Genomic DNA, 15597 nt, shown 5'->3' with positions numbered 1-15597 from the left:
GCGTGGACTCGCAGGTATTGAAGGACCTATACTAGCAAGAAGAATTATGCATGTTAATAACATAATACATTTAACTATATACTTCAGGCACCAGGCTTCAACTGTGTCTGGTATACTCACAATTAATAGTAACAGTAGGTTTATTGATGTAGTGTATTTTCCTAACACACCGCTTGAATGGTGATTCACACACAACAGATTAGGGATGTCCGATATTATCGGCCTACCGATATTATCGGCCGATATTGGCATTAAAATGTGATATAGAAAAATATCGGTATCGGTAAAAAAAAAATATATAAAAATAACTTTTTTTACATTTATATTAACCTTTATTTACCCAGGCAAGCAAGTAAGAACAGATTCTGATTTTATTTATTGTCAAAAGTATGCATAATGTTGTGTTAATTCCACAACAAGAGATAAGATAACAATAATGTTAATTACCTAAATTATTCCGTTTTTTGGGGAGGGAAACCCTGCATATATCGGTATCGGTTGATATCGGTTGATATCGGTATCGGAAATTAAGAGTTGGACAATATCGGTATATCGGTATCGGTAAAAAAGCCAATATCGAGCATCCCTACAACAGATACAAGATACAAAAACGTATTGTAAAAAATACAATTATTTATTTTTAGTGTTTGTCATCTACAGTACAGTATATGAAACAAAAGGATTATATAAGCCCTGGGGTCATTAGTTAATGCAATCTGCTAAGTGACCTACTTGCTAAGTGATCTACTTGCTAAGTGATCTACTCTCTCAACCTAGTTGCTGAGTGACCTACTCACTAAGTGACCTACTTGCTGAGTAACCTACAGTACTTGCTGAGTGACATACTTGCTGAGACCTATTCGATGAGTAACGCCCTTTTGGAAGCTGGCCTGTCATGGGATTATGACCAGTTGGTCATAACTGGTCACAAGATTGTCCACTTACAATACAATACAATACAGTACAATACTTCAAAATGTTGCAGATGTACAGTATCGTGACCTTCCTGGGCTCAGTTAGGTTCCCGTAACTCTGAGAGACTAAAAGACGTAATAACCTAACAAAATATATGGATTTTAAGCTTTTTCTCTGTACAAAAAGAAAGATTCACTTCGCTTGTGCTTCTCATTGATGTCAGTACATAATTCCCTTTCTAAATCCAGCCCTGTCTTTATTGAAACCAAACCAAAGAACAGAGCGACGTTCCGCTACCCTTGTTTTCTGGAAATAACCATGGCTGTAATTTCTCCGTGTATCCAAGGCCCAGACCTAAAAACCCTGTGTTTTTCTTTTTCTGAAAACCACACAGCACTGTTTTAAGATGACAACAACCCCAAGGTCCTCCTTAGCTGACCGCGGTTTCCTTTCCAGCTTGGCTCCTGTTCTGTCACGTGTTGCGGTTACTTATAGCGCTGATCTGGAAACAGTTCTAAGCAGCATGCGGTTGTCATTTCAACCATAGGAGAAATTAGGAAATTCTGGACTGAGATCAGTTCATGAGCTCAGAAGTATGACAACTTCTCTGTAAGCTAGGTTACATTTGACCAATTAGTGTACTACTTTATTTTTATTTATTTTTATGAATTCAATCAATCACAGGGTTGGTTGGAACAGTTTTACAGACACACATAAGCTACCCCTAAAATTAACGATCAGTGAAAATAGTTGTTTAAAAGCGCTGAGCTATTCACCTTGCCACACTGCCAGCTTGCCTTCTTTCAACTTCCTATGAACTTGTGACACTGTGTCTAGAAAGGGACAGATTAGCCATTGAAGTCTGTCAACTTTGAATGAAAAACACCCATGTTCTGTTTCTTTTTAAATATCTCTGTCATAAGGATAATGAGCTAGCTAAACCGTTTTGTGCTTATAGATGAATTATTTATTCGGTTTGGGAATACACACACTTGTTAGTATCTTTTTCACAAAGTTCAGCTACAGTAAATAAACATTCAATGCCAGAAGTGGGTGGAGCATAAGGGGATGGAGCCAATACATCAGACTGGTTTGTTCATAAACTACAACTTTAGGACAAAACACAGGGATATTAATCACGCCAAAGACTATCAAGACCGAGAAATAGTCATTACCTCATCGTTTTAGGTCACTTGGAGATTCAAGAGTGTAATATTAAATGCCCAGGTAGGGAAATTAGGAAATACCATAGGGGAAGACAAGTCTGAAAATGGATCAAATGTACCTTTTCAATACAATGGTCAATAGGAACAGTGGGTCTCATTCCCGAACGAAGTTACGACAAAATATTTCGTCTTAGCCAGATTTCGGCCCATTTAAGACATATTAGGGCTGGGAGTGGGAGTCCCCAAACTTTCCTGAGATCTTATTTGATCGTGGCTGAGAGCAGATTTAAGAGTGCTGAGGAGCACACTTAAATATGCTCTCAGCCCACGATCAAATCTCATGATTGATTGACTAATTTAAAATGTTATTATAACTTGACATACTGTGTTCTCATAGTGATTCCTTCACGTCAACGCTACAGGCCTCCTTGGAATTAATTACTTAATCATAATTAAAATAAATATGACAATATTTGTACGATAAGAAATTACGCATTTGATGTCGGAAAAATAAATAATATGGATTCATCTGATCACAGGGCAGCTGCTTAACCATATCTGAACCAGCTATTTTGGACAAATGTATAATTACTTTAATTACTCAGATATTCAAACACAATTATGCAATTATTGTGAAATTATTGAAAATAATAATAATTGAATGCCTTCTGTGGAATTTGTATTTTTTATTTGTTACACATCTGTTTTAATGATTAATTATATACATTTGAAAGAATGCAGGTCAACATGCAATGTATCCCATTGATTGGTATACAATGGGACAGACCTTTGTTTGATTGATTGAAAACGTTATTAACAGATTGCAGAATGGGTACAGTACAGTACAGCTCAATTACATAAGGGGATGCAGACCAGAGAAAGAATTTCGTCTTGTTTACATCAGGGTCCCCCATTTTCAATTCATCATAACATATATGACACACACGACACAGATAGACAGTACTGCTACATCTATACATTTATGACATACCAGATTTGCAAATACAGTACTGTTTGTGATACAAAAAGAGTCCAGAAAAGAGAGTACATTTGACTAGAAACTGTTGGAGGAGGTTGGGTAGGAGGGGTGGGTGGGGGATAGACTTACACTGTACAAGCAAAACTGTACATTGGAATATTGACAAAACCATACTTGGTCATTTACTCTACATTGGAGGGGGTTGATATAGCTATAAACCTGCATTCCTTCGAATATATCATTAATCAATTAAACTTATATTGAAATACACTATATAGCCTATACACCAACACTGAAATGACAGTGGATAAATAAATAAGAACTAAAGCTAATCGGTGGAAATAGACTGCATTAATATTCCAAGTCTTGTGTGCACCTACGAATGAACAGTAGCCTATAGGCTTAATTATGGAATAATAAGCCATACTGCGTTCATTCATTACGCCCGCCGTAGGCTATATATATTATATGTCATTCATTCATTCATTCATATACAGTCAGGGAGCGAAATTAACTTTTTGACTCACCGGCCAGTGGCGGGTAGATGGGAAGAGTCTACCCGCCAAGTAGGGGTGGACGGTATAAACGGTAAACGGTATAAACGGTATGAATTTGCTCTACGGTATGGATTTTGACTATACCGTGTAACCGGTAGTGCAGCTCTAAAATAGCAATGACGTCATGTAACCACAGCGCGACTATTTCACTCGCATTTGCCCCTAAAAATAGATAGAATTAGTCATAGATCATAGATATGTGCGAACTGGAAAAAGTTATTTAGGAGGCTTCGCGCAGTGGGCGTGCCAGCCCCTACCGCACGCATGTAAACACGGGTCTAGTAGTCTAGTGGGACGGGACACGGGAGCTGTCGGGAGGACGGCGGCGTCTCCCTGAGCTAACGTTAGCTTAGCTACCGTTACAAAATTACCCAGTCAACTATTCACTTTTTTTTTTTAAACTTTGGCCATTCCCCTGGCTCTTTTTTGCGTTTATCGCATTTATTCTGGTCAAGGATGACCGACAGAAACAGGCTGAAGGGGTTCAGATTAGAGTTGTTCCGATACCGATACCAGTATCGGAAATGCCGCCGATACTGCCTAAAATGCTGGTATCGGTATCGGCGAGTACCCTCTAATGTTGCGCTCCGATACCATATGACGTAATTTATCAACAACACTGCGGACGTTGGGCTCTGTAGATATACCCTACTCGCTGAGTGAGCATTATAAAACAAACGTGTGCTTAATCGACCGTGAATTAAAGTGTCAATTGCCATTTGTCATTTTAACAGCAGAGCAGATACTTTCTTAAAATGCCATCGTCCCGACAGAGCGCTGTTGACAGGGAGCTCTGATGAGTTCGCTTGGTGGCTGGTGTTATTAGCATTGAACAGCTAACCGAAAGCTAGCTTTGACGTTACCTTGGCTAAAGTTGGGGCTATTCATAATCCAGCAATAATGGCTGCAGACCTGCAAGCAAAGTACAGCAAGTTGGCAAAGGAGTATTCCAAGTTAAATCACAATGTCACCAGTAACGTTACAGTCTTCTATGGTCTTCCCATATACCGGTAGCTCATGCTAGCTAGCCTAGCTCACGGTAACGTCGTCATTGCACAATTGCACGTCGCGTACACAATTAATGACATGTTGCGGACAGCCATATCGGCGACAATGTTTAGCTTTTAGTGCCAAATGATAAGAGTCTGAGGCGGAGTCTCAAAAGAGAATGTTGAATATTTATTGTGCAAAAATCACAACAGTTCCTCTGCTACTTCAACGGAACCTTGTAGACTGAGTAGGGTATATCTGCAGAGCCACTGGGTAGCGAGTGCAAAGCGAGTGGATCATTGGAGTAGGGTATATCTGCAGTGCTGCAGCCCCATACTCATTGATTAATGATACTAATACAAATCTATACAATCACCTGTTGAATAAATACCATTACTTTCTAGTTATTACTAAAAAACAGTATATATAAAACAGTATCTGTAAAAAAAAATATATATATATATAATTTATATACTTTTTTTTTTTTTTTTTTTAATGTATGCACTGGTATCGGATAAGTATCGGTATCGGCCGATACCCAAAGCTTAGGTATCGGAATCGGATCGGAAAGGAGAAAATGGTATCGGAACATCTCTAGTTCAGATGGGGGGGAAGACACTCTGGGAAAGGCACGGCTGCAGTCCGGGATTCGAACTCGCTAAACCCCAGATCCGTGACGAGCACGGTTGTCCCCGGCGCCGAAATAGCGCTCGAGGTACGTGGTGAGCTACTGGAGCTCCCCCAACTATTCACTTTTAGTTTAATACATGATGGGGCATTGTCTAACCAAACGGTATCTAGTCGGCCAGCTACCGATAGCTCCTGACATCAACAAACGCTCCACAAAGTCTAGTACTAGAGACGTGTGTGCTACCTGTTAGCTCACGTTAACGCAAGTTAGTTCACCGTTCAAAACGAAATGTCCCATTGAACTAAATAATTCACTGAGGCGTTGTATTAACGTTATATATCCGGCTACAGATAGCTCCTGATATCAATGTCTTATAAGTAACACTGATTCGATGCGTATTCGAGCTGAGGGCTTGCTAACGTTATACCAATACAATAGGGTCCAGGTGCAGCGCCGGAGAATCCTGGCCGTAGCTCTGCTCGAGGCTACTCGAGTATAGGTCCAGGTGCAGCTCCGGAGAATCCTGGCCGTAGCTGGAGGCTACTAGAGTACACACAGACAGTGGAGCTTGTTGCGTGGTGGCGATGTCTCGCAGATAATACAAGTACAAGTCTAATTATATAATATATATATTTTATAAAAAATAAAAAAAAATTATATAAAATAAAATATTTTTTTTTATCAAAAACGATGATTCCGTGATATATACCGTTACCGTCTATGCTTCAAATTATACCGTGATATAAATTTTAGACCATACCGTCCACCCCTACCGCCAAGCATATTTCTTACCTGCCACATTTTTTTTGATTAAAAATATATATATATTTTATATAAATTTTTTTTTTAAATAAAATATATAGTTGTATTATCTGCGAGACATCGCCACCACGCAATAAGTCAAAATGCTTGCTATCTGCAAACAGCTCCACTGTCTGTGTGTATACTTGAGTAGCCTCCAGCTCCAGCAAGGATTCTCCGGCCCTGCAGCTAGACCCTATATTCAGCTAGACCCTACATTCAGCTTGCAAGGATTCTCCGGCGATGCAGCTGGACCCTATTTTTAACGTTACGGTTATTTTGTCAAATCACATTCAACATGCCCTCAGCTAGAATACGCATTCAATCAATGTTATTATAAGACATTGATATCAGGAGCTATCTGTAGCTACTGCTAGCCCGGTAGATAACGTTAAGACAATTTAGTTTACTGGGACAGCTCGATCTAACGTGAGCTAGCTAACGCGAGCTAGCTAACGAGGGAACGGAGGTATTATGCAGCTCATGGAGGTCCGATCTAGACTAGAGCAGACTGCTACCATTCTGAGAGCTTAACGTTAGCACTAGAGCTGCGGGCGAGCTGCTACCATTCTGAGAGCTTAACGTTAGCACTAGATGCTGCGGGCGAGCTGCTACCATTCTGAGAGCTTAACGTTAGCACTAGATGCTGCGGGCGAGCTGCTACCATTCTGAGAGCTTAACGTTAGCAGTGGCACTAGAGCTGCGGGCCGCTCTGTGTTGATACGAGCAGAAGCCAATAGTATCCCGCTGCAGGGCTGGCCCGGCTGGGCGGATATGACTCGTTGCCACGTTTTTTTTCAAAATAAGAATATCATACGAACCGAATGCTGCTAACTGCCGGAGCCATCGATATTATGACTCTAGCTGCGCTTGGGCCGGAAATGAGACCCGCACAGATTTTCAAAATAAGAGTATCGTTATGAACTACACGTCCACACGCCACACGGCGGGCAGGGCTCTCAGTGGCAAGCGCCAAAGGTAAAAACTGAGCGCCCCTGGCGGGCGGCGGGCTTTAATTTCGCCCCCTGTATACAGTACTGCGCGCGCGTGTGTGTGTGTGCGCGCTGCGGCAGGTGTGTACCGCGAGCTGTATATGATGCCAATACATTAATCTAATCTAGTTTTGATGGGCGCAAGCGTGATTACGAAACCTAGCCGCATTTCTCGGAGACGCTCTCTGATTGGCACTGACTGACGCTAGGTTTCGTAATCACGCGGCTCGCAAGACTCGCAAAGCACTTCCGCCATTCCATTTCACACAGCTGCGTCACCAGTTGCCTTATAAGGAGCTATGGAGGCGTTGTTTTGTATGCAAATGAGCTGAACGGGAACACGCTTTTGAGTTTAAGACAGAATGCCATTCTCCAAGCAGATATTAGATAATATAATTTGTGCGACCTTTTCAGCCACTTAAGACATATCTCCAGCACGTTCAGGACTCAGAGTGTACTTGTCATAGATTATGTCTCAGTGGTTCCAAGATAAGTCTTCCAGAATATATCTTTGAAAAATCTTCGGGAATGAGACCCAGTATGTCTGTGTTTCCTCTTAAAGTAGGCATGGTTAGGCGGTCAGGTGGCGTAGCGGAGATTGCGCTCGTCACCAATGCAAGAGGCTGCGGTCTCGACTCCCGGAGTCAGCATTGCTTGGGGCTTGGGCTGATCGCTATACTAACCCGTTTGGCTGGGTTAGGGGGAGGGCAAGTCATGGGTGGGAATCTGGCGTTGTGGACAGCAGGTCAGGTCTGGGCGCTTGCTCAGCGGAGGCAGGACTTGATGAAGGCAGCGTGACCTCCCACGCGTTACACTTCACCAATGAGAGTCCTCGCTGCCAAGGGGAAAAAATAGTCACTGGCTGTCGCCGCGTGTGTCGGAGGAAGCGTGCGGATGACTTCAGGGTTCACTTGTACCGACCAGTAGGAGAACATGTGCACAACAACCAGGTAGGGGAGGGGGGGAATTGGCACAACGACTAAATTGGGACGGGGAGAAAACAGAGAAAAATCGGAGAAAGAGAGGATTACAAAAAAATTAAAAATTAAAAGTAGGCATGGTTGCGGAAAAAAAGCCAAAGTACCCCGATTTGCCGGTCTAATGTATGCCAGAAGTGGGCAGGGCATAAGGGGATGGAGCCAATAACAGCATTTTCAAAGACTCTCAGCTGACAGGACATTTCCTGTGACCAACCACTATGTGACAGGTATACAGTCCTACAGTATGTCGGGTCTCTGGCTTCACAGTGCACACAGCTTGACTTTTGAGTGAATTCATATGTGTACCATAGGGACGTACTGTTCAGTCGTGGTGTAGTACATTCTTACTACAAATTATTTTGCAGTTCACTGACTGTTAAAAACACTAAATAATACTGGACATAAAGTATTTGGCCTGAGGGTTTCAATTGGCAATTAACCCTCGAGTCACCCGTGTCGCAATTCTGGTCAAATGGGTTAGGGTTTTCTTCATCTGTGTTTGTGGATAGCGTTGGCTATATTTTATGTATATGCCAGGAAAGTAGCTCAGTATCACATCTTTGACCTACATTACAATAATCCATGTTTTTTTTTTTTAAAACAATCACTATTAAGCGAGTGAACAACAAGTGTCACACCTTTCACCCTAGTCGCAGAACTGGACAGGTTAGGGTTAGGGTAACACTAGGGTAACCCTAACCCCCTAACCCCAACCCTAATTTAAGAAATGGTTAAAATCCTGAAAATGGATAAATATTTGATATGTATGGTGAGGACTGAAGTTAATAATGATATTCATGAAAGAAAATTGGAACAATACATGAAAAAGCTATGTTTTACTGAGATCGCAGTTTCGGTCACTAGGGAGACAGGTAGTGGGTTTTTTAAAGGTTGACTCAAGGGTTAAGAATAAAGTCTCCAAGATTAGACTATAAACAATAAGATAACCTCACTGGTTTGTATAATCAGCTTACTGTATCTGTACAATCATCTACAGAGCAGGATGTAGACATACGTCAACGCAACCTCCATCCACGGTAACATTTGAGTTGTCTAAGTCATGGCCATATCCATCACATCGCCATGTAGCTTAAGACTTACAGCTGGGGGTTCCTAAGCCTTTTCAGCTCGAGAAACGTGTGAATATTTATGATCTTGCCCTGGGATCCGGGCTCATTTAAAACGTAATGTCACGCGGACGAGACCCACCGGCACTTTGTGTCCCTAACCCATAGTTTGAGAAACTATGTCTGAGAGGATAAGACCATGATACGAAGGACAACACAATGTGTTATTTGTTTGTTTAGAGAGAGACAATTTCACTCCTTTCAAAGGAACGCGCCAACATTATGGGGAATGCGCTTACCCTAACCCTAAGAAGATAGATACCAATTTCCTCTCTGTGTGTTCAGTAGAAAACGATCCGCCTGCAAGCTAGCCTAGTTTAGCACAAATTAATGGAAGTGGATACGGACCAGCTACAACCAAACACACAGAGAGGAGATTGGTATCTATCTTCAAGTCAAGTCAAGTCAAGAGTTTTAATTGTCACGGCATACAGGTATACAATGAAATGCGGGTGGTCTTGCCCGCAACGATGTGCAATACAGTGGTACAACATATAATAGAATCAAAAAAAGAAAAAACAACATTGTGCAGTAAACAGGTAACAGGTAACATGGAGTGACATCTCGGTATCTGTACATAGTTATATACAGAGCATATGGGACATGCTAGTTAGCTTTGGTAGTGCAATACACTGTTCCTGTTATTCTAATTTAAAGTGTCCTTTCCTTTTGGCCATAAGTGTGCGTGTGTGCGACATGAGTGTGTGCCCGCTCATGTTAAAGTGTTAAGTGGCTGCTCGTGTGTGAGCGTGCACAGCGTGCGTGTCGTGTGTGTGTTCATGTGTGCTTGTGTGTGGATAGTTCAATGTTCTGAGCACTCAATGTTCATTGTTCAGGGCTCTGATGGCTTCTTGCCTGACTCTGGAGAAGATGGTAAGCGCATTTATGTTGCCACGTTCCTTTAAGTATTCGTATTTGAATCCTTTCCATGTGAGTGCACCAACAAAAACCTGCACCTATTCTACGGCCCAATTCCTGTAAATACAAGGTTGTCCTGTGGTCATACAGTACATATCCGCCTAACCGTCTGGAAATCCCTGGAGAAGGTCTAGACCAAGGGTAGGCAACCCTAGGCACGCGTGCCTGCATAGGCACGCGGGGGCATTTGCATAGGGGGCAGCATAAAAAAATTAATAATTTTTTTTTTTTTTTTTATATTATATTGAAATATTTTGCACTGTTGTCGCATTTATCTTGTTGAAATCCTCCCACAGGTTCTTTTTACTACCACATATTTAATTGAGACCCTTTATTTGTTTATTATTTCAATTTAGCTGGAAATACATTGCTACATCATTCAGTAACATTTGCAGAGCCAAATAACAAAAACATTATTACGGTCACCATTGTGACCAGTGGGATTAATCAACGAATTTTATTATTTATTTTTCTATTTCATTGAACATTGCACATGTTAAAAGCCATTTTTTTACTCAAAATGTGAGTATTACCAAGTCAACTTGTGTTCTTAAAACAATGACAATAAACATAGTTTTATTAGGTTGAAATAATGTGGTTGTGTACTTATTTTTCTGTTAACTTATTATGGATTGAAAACTGAAAACCTTAATGAACTCAATATTTTTTAGTTCTGGTAACTTATTATTATAATTTTTTTTACAGTGTAGTCTTGCGATCAATCAAAACTTATTTACACGATATACCTCACATTCACCCTCCATTCACATCCTGGTGTTCTCCTGGTGTTCTCCATTAGGCCTGTAGGTGGAGCTATGACAGCACACGTACAGTACACACACCGATGGTGTGTGATGTGTCCAAAAATGAATGGGCAAATGTGAGTGAAATGGTCGCACTGTATGCAGCTGTTTGTCTGCATTGCATCCCCCCCCCCCCCCCCACACTCAGATTTAGGGTTGATACAACCATCATAATAATATTGTTAATAATAACAATAACAATAATGATGTAATAATGTAAAAATTATCATTAAAAAGACCTGATTATGAGAAAAAAAATTACGATGCATGGAATATTGTTGAGGCACACTAGTTACAACTATATTTCAAACAGGCACTCCATGTCAAAAAGGTTGCTGACCCCTGGTCTAGACTCTCAAGATGCAAGTTAAGGGAATATCAAGTCGCGGAATAGATCAGCACTACATAAATGACTCCCCTCCGGTCGACTACCCAGACATTAACGGAACCCATCTGATGGCACAGCCCTGACGGAGCACTTGGAAAACCTGATCTACTTACCCTCTCTCTCTTGAGTGGTAACAGTGTGGTGGTTAACCCAGTAATGACGGCTCAGCCCGGGCTCTCTTCAGCGCCACGGAATCCCATTGTAATTTCCCAGTCTGCCGTATGAGGCAGTGCCAAGCGCTGGGGTTTGGGAATTCTAGGAGAATGTGGTTTGGTGAGTTTTGGTCTGAAGAAGAGCAATTGCAGCTGAATTGGGATTTGGAGAAGGCTCAGGAGCCAACTGGAGAGGAAAGAGTGTGCTATTTAAAGAGCAAATCTATGATTATTATTATTTTTGTTTTACCATTACCAATGTGGGGTAATGTGGGGAGTTGCGTTTGCATGTGGAAAATAAATGGCTCAGTCAATCAACAAGAAAATGAAAAAACATGTCTCTATTCGTTTCTTTTTTTACATTTGAATCACAGAATGCACCTTTAAAGAAACACTCCAGCATTTTGGAAAACACACTTATTTGCCATCTTCCCCAGACTCAGACAAGAAGATTGATATTGCTTTCATCTTTGTGTGTCCAGTAGCCCCAGAGAGAGATCCAGGTACATACTAGCCTAGCTTAGCTTAGCAGCTAGGCTATAGCTCCGTCAAAAAGTGAAGAAATACAACTCCAGAACTGACATACTCGTCTTGTCAGATTCTGGTTGGAGTGTTCCTTTTAAGTTCTAGTCATTTCTATGAAGTTGCTTTGTGAATTGTACATTTATTTCATGTCTGATCTGCTAATATTGGCTAAAATGATAATGGGAATGCAAACAAAAGTTAGCCTACACCAAAAAAAAAAAAAAGGAAAGTCAGTTTTGAAGGTCACTCAAAGCACAGCGGGGGGGGGGGGGGGGGGGGGGGGGGGGGATTCCAAACAATTATCTGTAATAACAGCAGAACTTCCAGGAAGAGGTCAATTAGAGAGATTATCTTCAGACTTCAGACTCGCTAGAATCTAAGTGGCCATAATGACTGGCCTACAGAAAGGACCAGACCAGGGTGTGGAGTCAGCCATGCTCTCCTGTTCCACCACCAAGCAGAAGTTTGGTATACGCTTCAGTGACACAGACAGTCACGTGTGTGTATGTGTGTGTGTGTGTGTGTGTGTGTGTGTGTGTGTGTGTGTGTGAGTGCGTGAGTGTGTACATGTGTGCATCAAATAGTTATATATACTGTATGTGTGTTTGTGTGGGTGTGTCTGTGTTTTTTTGTGTGTACTGTATGTGCGTGTGTGTGTGTCACATTAAGTTCAGACACAATAACGACCTTATGATCAAAGTAAGGTGTAAACACACTGTGGCGTGTCTCTGTATGGGGCAGTCAGGACTTCCTGCTTCCTGAGTATCACCATGGGGACTCTGTGTGTGTGTGTGTGTGTGTGTGTGTGTGTGTACAAGCTCTTGTACCTCTATCTTCATTAGGACCACATGACATGTCCCCACAAAGACAGGAGAGAGGAACTAACTTTAGCTTTCTTTGACTGATCCTCACTTTAAAGATGCAGTATGTAATTTTGGGGGAAATACGTTTTCAACATTTTGTGGAAAACTTCAATGGTATATGAAAATGTACATTACAATAAACTATGCTCAGGGAAGAACTGGGCTCCTGGGGCACTGAAAAGTTAAAAGTGTAGTGTAGTTGTTGTTGTTGTTACAATTGCAGGGCCAGAAATGTTGTTTACAAATATGTTTACTATTCAACAAAGCATCTGCTATAGGCTTCAGTTTGATGTACAGTGCTTCAAATGTTTTTCTTAGAATGTACGATAACAAGAGATATAATTATTACATTATATTAGTGGGCTCTGTTATCTCTCTCCAAACGACATAGTGCACCTTTAAAATAGGCCATTTCAGGGTTAGGCATGTAGGCACTAAGGGTTCAGTTTAGGGTGAGGGGTAATGGAATAAATGTAGTCAATCATTCAATCAAACAGCCACCGAGTGTGAAGCACTGGGTCAGTGTCTGTAGCTGTGCCCCAAAGGATTATGTATATTATAACGTTTAGTGTGTGTGTGTGTGTGTGTGTGTGTGTGTGTGTGTGTGTGTGTGTGTGTGTGTGTCTTTGGGCATCTGTGCATGTGATTCTGTTTCAACAATTATCCTCATGAGATACATTTTTTGCTTGTTTCTTATTTACCCTGGTTTGCTTCCTGACCAATCTCCATGGGGACAATATAGTGATGATGACTGTACCGTGCAGCCAGCATCCAGCCAGCAAGTCAGTCAGTCAGTCAGTCAGTCAGGACAATATGGCTCTGGTTCTCTCATTAGCGCCACACAGGGGCCTGGTTCTGTATTACCGCTTCCTCGCTCGAGGGCGGGGGGTTGATACAATAACACATGTATAAGGACAATTTTAAATATTGATATATATTGCCCATCCCTATTCTTCTATTTATTTAGATTTGGTTGGGGCTTTCTGTATTTTGCACCCATCCCAATTTAGTCGTTATGCCAATTTCCTTCCTGGTCGTTGCGTGCATTGCCCCACTGTCAGCCTGGGGAGGGTGTAGAACTACCACACGCCTCCTCGATACATGTGGAGTCGCCAGCCGCTTCTTTTCACCTGACAGCGAGGAGTTTCACTGGGGGAACGTAACACGTGCAGAAGTTCACACTATCTCCCCCAGATTCCCTCCTTGCTGAACAGGCGCCCTGACCGACCAGTAGGAGTCGCAGTTTACAACGACCAGGACACACACACACCCCGCCGGCTTCCCACCCGCTAACACTGACAATTGTGTAAGTAGGGACGACTGACCAAGCCGGAGGTCCCGCTGACAGCTGGATTCGATCCCAGAGTCTCTGCGGTGGTAGGCGAGTGCTTAGTCCACTGTGTTACACAGCCGCCCTCCCTATTCTATACCCTTTTGCTTACGTACTAGGGCCTAGCAATACGTCTGTGGTCTCTTTTTTAACGCATGCTGCACTGCCTCTCCGACAAACGTAATCGAGGCGACAAGTAATAAATTAACACACACGTTCCATAACTAGACAAGATATTTGGAGGCATTGATTGATTGAACACTTTATTAACAGATTGCAGAATGGGTACAGTACAGTACAGCTCAATATAGGAGGGGTGGGGGGGGGGACACTGTACAAGCAAAACTGTACATTGGAATATTGCATCTTTATTGCATCTTAACCCTTCTTCTTAATGTCGGTATTCGATCACTGAACGCCCACGAGAAACATGTTTATTTGATTCTATTTCATTCTGCCGCCACAAGTTTTCTCAAGAATCTCACCCTTCGCTTCGCTACGTAACGTTGCGGCGGAAAGGTGACTTCATCACAGTGAGGTTACAGCACATTACTCCCTGCTGATATAGACTGCAGTATAGTAAGCTATACTGTAGAGTGTAGACGGTGGAGCCTGTTGCCCTCCATGTGTAGCGGCTTGATGTGGTGCTGTGAGTCTGACTGCAGGGTGCCCCTGGGTCTGTTGCCCTCCATGTGTAGCGGCTTGATGTGGTGCTGTGAGTCTGACTGCAGGGTGCCCCTGGGTCTGTTGCCCTCCATGTGTAGCGGCTTGATGTGGTGCTGTGAGTCTGACTGCAGGGTGCCCCTGGGTGTTGTGACTGCAGGGTGCCCCTGGGTGCTGTGACTGCAGGGTGCCCCTGGGTCTGTTGCCCTCCATGTGTAGCGGCTTGATGTGGTGCTGTGAGTCTGACTGCAGGGTGCCCCTGGGTCTGTTGCCCTCCATGTGTAGCGGCTTGATGTGGTGCTGTGAGTCTGACTGCAGGGTGCCCCTGGGTGTTGTGACTGCAGGGTGCCCCTGGTTGCTGTGACTGCAGGGTGCCCCTGGGTGCTGTGACTGCAGGGTGCCCCTGGGTCTGTTGCCCTCCATGTGTAGCGGCTTGATGTGGTGCTGTGAGTCTGACTGCAGGGTGCCCCTGGGTGTTGTGACTGCAGGGTGCCCCTGGTTGCTGTGACTGCAGGGTGCCCCTGGGTGCTGTGACTGCAGGGTGCCCCTGGGTGCTGTGACTGCAGGGTGCCCCTGGGTCTGTTGCCTCCGGGCAGGAAAATGTACATAAAGGTCACAGAGGAAATGAAGAAACATGCACATAAACTGCTGACAGGAACGGGACTCGGAGTGTAAAAACTCTGACGACAACAAACTCTGGCATTCATCCACAAACTACACTGATCACAGGGGTGTAAAGTACTCGAGTAATTGTGTGGAAGTGGTGCGTAAGTGTGTGTGTGTGTGTGTGTGTGTGTGTGTGTGTGCATGTAGGATT

The 15597-nt window shown here is 42.8% G+C and overlaps 1 protein-coding gene across 1 annotated transcript in view; it reads right to left on the bottom strand.

The window, feature by feature from the left end:
- The window catches only part of htra3b (HtrA serine peptidase 3b), a 45159-nt gene that overhangs the window by 27100 nt on the left and 2462 nt on the right, over positions 1–15597 (bottom strand). Inside the window, exon 2 of the mRNA XM_084328077.1 lies at positions 1–26. This exon is cut by the window's left edge and continues 74 nt beyond it. Coding sequence (XP_084184203.1) covers positions 1–26 — 26 coding nt within the window. The remainder of the gene's footprint in view (positions 27–15597) is intronic.

This window comes from Notolepis coatsorum (assembly GCF_963971535.1).
Source record: "Notolepis coatsorum genome assembly, chromosome: 13".
NCBI lineage: Eukaryota > Metazoa > Chordata > Actinopteri > Aulopiformes > Paralepididae > Notolepis > Notolepis coatsorum.
Note: the sequence above shows the minus strand (reverse complement) of the source record. Positions and strands in the feature narration are given on the sequence as shown.